At 43.7% G+C, this 7500-nt stretch overlaps 1 protein-coding gene across 1 annotated transcript in view; it reads right to left on the minus strand.

Moving 5' to 3' along the window:
• ankrd24 (ankyrin repeat domain 24) overlaps positions 1-7500 on the minus strand; it is a 54548-nt gene that overhangs the window by 5603 nt on the left and 41445 nt on the right. Inside the window, exons 15-17 of the mRNA XM_063202042.1 lie at positions 6563-6717; positions 2295-2457; positions 357-1018 (exon numbers count right to left, since the gene is read on the minus strand). Coding sequence (XP_063058112.1) covers positions 357-1018; positions 2295-2457; positions 6563-6717 — 980 coding nt within the window. The remainder of the gene's footprint in view (positions 1-356; positions 1019-2294; positions 2458-6562; positions 6718-7500) is intronic.

Below are 7500 nucleotides of genomic sequence, written 5' to 3' on the forward strand. Positions count from 1 at the left end.
ACAGCTTCCATGACGATACCGATTCCATATGGATTTCTTGAGGCAGCGATTCAATTATTTACGATACTTGATATGCCCCAAGATATGATATGATACGACATGATACGATACGATTAAATTTTTTTCCAATTACTTTTCCACTTCTATTATGTTGCACAATAAACAGCTAGGGCATTAGGTAGGGACCAGCGATTCGATTATTCGATTCGATACTTAAGAATGCCCCACCATACGATTCGATTCGATCATGGGATGTAGGATCGATGCATCGCTACATATGGATTATGATTTACACCCCTACCTTCTCCTCCTGCTCCGTCCTCCTCCTCCTCTCCTCTTCCTCCAACTGCTGTTGCTGCTGCTGCTGCTGCTCGTGCTCCTGTGCTTCCTTCTTGAGCGTCTCCTCCTTGTCCTCCTTGTCCTTCTCTCTCTCCTTCTTCTCCTGTTCCTGTTGTTTCTTCTCCTTCTCAGCCAGGGCTGCCTCCAGCTCCTTCACACGTTCCCTCAGTTTCCTCTCCGTCTCGCTCTCTTCCTGGTTCACCCCTGCAGTCTTCTTCTCGTCCTCCTCCTCCTCTTCTTCTTTCTTCGTCTCTTTCTCATTCTTGGCTCTCTCTGCGTTGGCTGCCCGTTCCCGCTCCTGCTCCAGGGCTCTCTGCAGCTCCTCCACCTTCTCCTGCAGCTGCCGTGCCTCCTTCTTGCTCTGGCTGTCGCCCTCTCTCTCTCCCTCCGTGCCCGGCCCCGACCCCGGCGCCGCCGCTGCTGCTGTCGCTGTTGCTGCTGTCGCTGTCGCTGCTGTCTCTCCTCTCCGGGCCAGCTCCTCCTCCAGCTGTCTCACCCTCTCCCTCAGCTGCTGGGCCTCCTGTTCTGCCGCCGCTGCCGCTTTGGAGCTTTGGTTGCCCTCTTTACCACCGTCGCCCTCTCCGGTTCCGCCAGCGTCTCCGTCTCCCTGCCCGTCGCCCGCACTTCGTCCTGCCCCCGCTCGGCCAGCCTCGGCCTGCTCCACCGAGAACACACCCACCTACACAAGACAAGAGAATGCACACACTTACACAGAAATAATGATGAAGGTCTACACATCTGATAAGCAGTGCCAATGATGAAGGTCCGCACACTGATGAACAGTGGCAATTATCATCTAACAGCATGCAAACCTATCATTTCTTTTCAGTCACATTCAGTTACATTATGTAAAGCATAACAAGGTCTGTACTAGAGATGTACAGGATCCAAGATCCGGTTCCGGATCCGGCAGGATAATAGGGTTTTTCAGACTATCCGGATCCGGCAGGATCTTAAGCAGTGGATCCGGTATCCGGCAGTTACCTAAAAATCAGAATCTGGGCCATCTCTACTTTTTACGTAGCCTAGGCTTTTCAGTCAGTCTTTCACAACCCCAATCGCTGCATGGAGTGAAAGCCCTTTGGAAGCTGCCGTTGAAGGCAGTGTGGCAGTAAGCCAATGAGTCTTAAAAATAGTTTGCGACAAAGTAATAAAAAGGGCCCACGTGTGCGAGTTGGCTATGTGTTTCAACCCTTTCGTAGGATCCGGTATCCGGTTCTGGATCCGGCAGGATCTTAAGCAGTGGATCCGGTATCCGGCAGGATCCTAAAAATCAGGATCCGGTGCATCTCTAGTCTGTACACTGCATCTGTAACACTACGGTCGGATTTGGGACTTTGGGAGCATGTATCGGTGTGTGGTAGTGGTGTGGATCGGCACTGCCTTCACGATCCGATTCGATCACGATTCGGGAGGTATCGATTCGATTCCATGCGATCCGATCCAATTCGATTCAATTCTACAATGCATTGCAATGCATTACATTTCTACTGAAAGCAAAGCAAATGTTTAATCAGTCATGATGAGGCAATACAAGTAGTCAGATACTGAGCAACAATGTATTGGCTGTTTTCTATATCAGTCTGTTTCTGTCTGTCTTGCAATGTTTTGAAGTGCTTTTATTTAATTTGATATTCATTTGCTCCCGAAATATACATGAGAGTAATTGAAACTTTAAAAAATTGCTGGATCGATTCTGGATCGTCCATGACCCGCATTGGATTGCATCGTCGAATCGATCATTGATGACACCACTAGTGTGCGGATCTTTATTTAAACTGTATAAAGTTGAGTGGAAATGGTGTTGTATCTGTATATGTAAGAATGTATGTACTGTATCTCTCTCTTTGTGTCTGTGTGTCTGTGTGTTTGTGTGTGCATGTCCGTGTGCGTGTGCATGTGTGTGTGCACGTATATGTGTGAGCTTGCGTGTGTGCATGAGTTTTGTCTCCCACCTCCACTTGCTCGCGTAGCTCCTGCAGCTCCTGCTGTGTGGAGGCCAGCTGCTCCTCCAGGGCCTTCACGCGCTCCTCGGCCTCCTTCACTGCTGCACTCGACACCTCCTCCTCTCCCTTAGCGGCCGCTCCCTCTTTCACCTCCTCAGGCCTTCCCTCAGACCTTTAGAGTAACAGGGAGAAGGGGGAATGAGCGTGAACGGAGAGCGCTGTATGCTATGAATTGTCTGATAAGTACCAGAGATGAATTTCTCTAGAAGTATCACTGGGTCCAATGCAGGAAAATCAGCATTAGTGCAGACCAGCCTCTGTCCAGGGACTGCATATGGCAATTAAGGGAATAGTTTTTTCTTTTTTCTTTTTCTTTTTCTTCACACATTGCAGGGGGTTCAGACAGACGTTTCGGCTGCCAGAGCCTTCATCAGTATTGCCTAGAAGGACTACAGATGAAAATTAGCCTTGTGGCTATAATCTGGCTCAATCGTATGTTGTGCACTGTCCCTGTCAAATAAACATTAAATTACATTAAAATTCATAGGGTTTTGCAAAGACATGGCCAAGCTACAGTGTAATGTGACTGCAAATGAGATATACTGTATGTGTGGAACTATAGTATATGTAATACTCTATACAGTAGAGGTATCAAAAGTAAAAGTAGAAGACGTAAAAAAGAGGCTGTGCAGTTTCCTTCCAACACACCTGTTTTCTATATTTTCACAATGTAGGAAGCAGGGGGTATAGGTTTCGATGCCACACTGGGACAAACCCTACTGCCTTCATATGAGTACATGCTTTGGCTGTACTGGTGGTCTGAATATAACCACTGTGACCACAGGAGTGAGGCCTACTAAGGAATGAGAAGGTCCAAACAACAGGAGTAGCTAAAGGGGGTACTTCTCAAAGTTTCGAGATTCAGTTGCTATTTTTGGATGTTACCAAGTTTAAACTTTGTGTTGGTAAGAAAACCACATCAGTCGAACGAGTTTGGAGTAAAGACGCTTTTAGCATTTACAGGACTCCATAAATAACCTTTCATTGCACTGAGCATCGGGCATCTGCCTGCACAGACCACTGTAGTTTAAACCAATATAGGGCTTACAATAACATTGTGCCTCTGTGGTAGGTAGTGTTTGGCTGGCAGTTGTGTGGTCCTGAGCTCAATAATATTGTAGATTAGAAATGCACATTCCCAACAGCCACCAACTACCGGCTGAGAAAATAAGAAAGTGGCTGGAAGATTTCTGCCACGAAACAATGCTTGCTGGTTTTTACAATTTATTTCTCAGGAGATGGTTAACAGATTTCCATTTTGTTAAATTAATTTCCACCACATAGACACTGCATCCATGTACAGTACATGCAAGCCATAGCCCTTCGTAAAGTATACTTTTTAAAATGTGTAGTGAATTTGGACCAACTTGCGGCATCCCCTCGCAGCCCCCCAGGGGTCCCTTGCCCCACTTTGAAAGCCACTGCACTACTATACACATTCTATGCTGGAACCATCTTGAGAGGCCAAGGTATGGGAGACAGTCATGTATACAGCAGTGTTAATTTTGTCATCCATTTTTCTATTTAGTCTTAGTCTTAGTCTTGTGTCAAAGACCATTCTTAGTCTTAGTCGCTTTTAGTCTTTCAAAAATCATTTTTGTTTAGTTATTATTTAGTCGACTAAAAGTCCTCAACATTTTTGTCTAGTTTTAGTCTTTCACAAATAATTTTTGTTTAGTCATTATTTAGTCGACTAAAAGTCCTCAACATTTTTGTCTAGTTTTAGTCTAAACTAGAGGTGCTCCGATTGCTCGGCTGCCGATCATGACCGGCCGATAATGGCCAAAAATAGCCTGATCGGTGATCGGAAAAACATGCCGATCAAAAAAACGATCGAGAGATATTAAATTCCTCACGCAACCATTTGCCTTTACACCTGGCGCTGCATGTAGGCGCTGGCTCTGCACAGCTGCAACTGCACCAAAAGAAGGCATCTTTGCTTGTCTATAACTTTTCGCCATTCCCCCCTTCATTTCCACCATTCATAATCATATCTGCATCAACAATGATCTGATTTTCCGATCCATGCGCCGTTTACCGGACAATGTAATTTGCGATTGAGTAGGCTACTCGCCAGTGAGCCATTTTACGTTATAACCTGTGTAGTTGCCTCGGTCAGCACGCGACAACTTCACGTTGTCAGCACAAACATGTCAATTATTGTTTTCAAAGTTGTAATTGGCAGTCAGTCGATTAGTTTGATAGTCGCTGAAACACCAAACGGCGACAGATGTGGTTAAAACTTGAGAGAGAGATTCAGAACGGTAGTGGAGCACTGCAACTGTGGACGCTGACAGAGAGGGGAGGGGCTCTCCTCACGAGGCTGCTCATTTAAAGCGACAGGTTGTTTTTTTCTCGTATGTGGAAGACTATTTGATGTAATGTTTCAGTTTCAATTCAATCTTAAATAGTTTAGTTATTCTATGCAATAACTTATACATTGATTAATACTGTAGACTGTATTACCAACACTAGTCTGAAAGATAATAATAATAATAATAATAATAATAATAATAATAATAATAATAATAATAATAATAATAAAAAAATTATAAAAATAATAATAATAATAGCCTAATAATAGACATGTGCAAATTAATATTAATTGGTTTATGGGCAGAAATGGTAAGCTTATTCCATAAGGATAATTAATAGGCTATTAAAAAAATAGGAAATCATTTTTGTGATCGGCAATGATCGGTAATCGGCAGATAAAGATTTTAGGTGATCGGTATCGGTGATCGGGCCAAAAAATGGTGATCGGAGCACCTCTAGTCTAAACATTTTAGTCTTTAGTTTAAGTCACAATACAATAAAATACAGGGCCTTTAGTAATGCACTAGGACTTAGTTATTGCCATTCTGGTAATAGCAAATTTATAACACTGTGTCTTAAAAGGACACTATGTAGAATTATGTGCCAATGTCATGCCTGTCTCTAAATCTAACCTAGCTAAGCTTTCGGTGAGAATGTTTTTAATCCCACTGTGCCAGCAGTCAATAGTGCATACAAATGTGAATATGTCGCTGGTGCTACGTATTCATAAAGGAATTTTTTGTTTTGCTTGAGAAGCTTCATTCAGGATTTTCTGACAGTGGGGTGCGAAAGTGGTCCAGAGCATTCATTTAATGACGCAAATAAGTGTCGGTGGATGGATTCAGCTGTATTTTTTTTTAATCCCATAGTGTCCCTTTAAAGGTTGATTACCAATTAGCAATTAATTCATAGGCTTTAGTTGTGGTTGTACCAATTTATGTCTGAGCCCCAAAAAAGTCTACGTCTTAGTCGTTTTTAGTCTTTCACAAATCATTTTTGTTAGTCAGAATTTAGTCGACTAAAAGTTAGTTCTTAGTCTTAGTCGCTTTTAGTCTTTCACAAATCATTTTTGTTTAGTCATTATTTAGTCGACTAAAAGTCCTCAACATTTTAGTCTCGTTTTAGTCTTTCACAGATCATTTTTGTTAGTCAGAATTTAGTCGATTAAACTCTCAAAGGGTTAGTCGACTAATATATTTAGTCTTAGTCTAGTCGACAAAATTAACACTGGTATACAGTACTGACAGTACTATAGTATACCCACCGTATGCTGTGTAGCCCACTTGATAGGCCTGGGAATGGGAGATACTCATATATACTTGACTATATACTGCACTGTACTGTACTGTACTGTACTGTACTATACCCACCCGGTGCCAGTGTATACTGGACTGTACTATATTATACCCACCCTATGCTGGACTATATGCTAGACTACAATATACTATACTATACCCACCCTATGCTGTAGCCCACTTGATAGGCCTGGGTATATGGGAGATACTCATATATACTTGACTATATACTGGACTGTACTGTACTGTACTGTACTATACCCACTCTGTGCCAGTATATACTGGATTGTACTATATTATACCCACCCTATGCTGGACCCCCCCTGGGAGGCCTGGGTATAGGAGATATACATATACTGGACTATATACTGGACTATTATAGGGTATATGCTATATATAGGGTACCCACCCTATGGTGGACCCCCCCTGGGAGGCCTGGGTATAGGAGATATACATACACTGAACTATAACTGGACTATTATAGGGTATATATATATAGGGTACCCACCCTATACTGGAGCCCTCTTGATAGGCCTGGGAATGGGAGATATACATATACTGGACCATATACTGGACTATTATAGGGTATATATATAGGGTACCCACCCTATGCTGGAGCCCTCCTGAGAAGCCTGGGCGCGTGCATATTTCTCCTGCAGCTCCTCGAACTCCTTCCTGAGGGACTCGTACACCACCGTGGGCACGAAGTCTGGACTGGAGCTCTGCATGTTGGTGTCGTCCTTCTCAAACATCTCCAGCATCTAGGAGGATTAAAACACCATCATATGGTACATAAGAACACACACACACTCATGCAACACACACACACACACACACACGCACGCACACGCACACACGCACGCACGCACGCACGCACGCACGCACACACACACACACACACACACACACACACACACACACACACACACACACACGTACAGAAGTAGGCACACACTTGCTCTTCTTTACACACACACACGCACGCACACACGCACACACACAGTGCACATTCCAATGTGTGTGTGCATGTGTTTACGTGTGTGTGTGTGTGCATATATGTGTGCATATGTGTGAGATGCCGCCTCGGATTTCAATTGATGTCTTCACTTGTTCGTGTTTCTTTTTAGCTCCAAGCACAGCTGGTGTGAGTGACCCAGTCTTGGAGTCAGATTTGTCCACCAGCCGTCACCACCACAAGTTGGCAAGTTGGGGACCTCATCTGTGAATCTGGGTCTCTCACCTCTATAGCGGTGGCTGGCTGCGGATAACAAGCTCGAACTGTGTCATAGAAGCCCAAGTGGAATGGAAAAAGTGGAACCACTGTGTACTTACATAGGTACAACTGATTTCTGCTGAGGCAGTATCCTTTGGGGCAACAGTTACTTGAGGGTCATTTTTAAACAGTGAACCAAAGTTTCATTATCAATTTTATTTTATTATTTCGTTCCATTATCAGTAAGTGTTGAATGAACGTGACAAGATTTACTGTATGTAAACATAAAAGCACAAAACGTACACCGTCTGTAGGTGAGTAAAACATGCAA

The sequence above is a fragment of the Engraulis encrasicolus genome, chromosome 6 (assembly GCF_034702125.1).
Source record: "Engraulis encrasicolus isolate BLACKSEA-1 chromosome 6, IST_EnEncr_1.0, whole genome shotgun sequence".
NCBI lineage: Eukaryota > Metazoa > Chordata > Actinopteri > Clupeiformes > Engraulidae > Engraulis > Engraulis encrasicolus.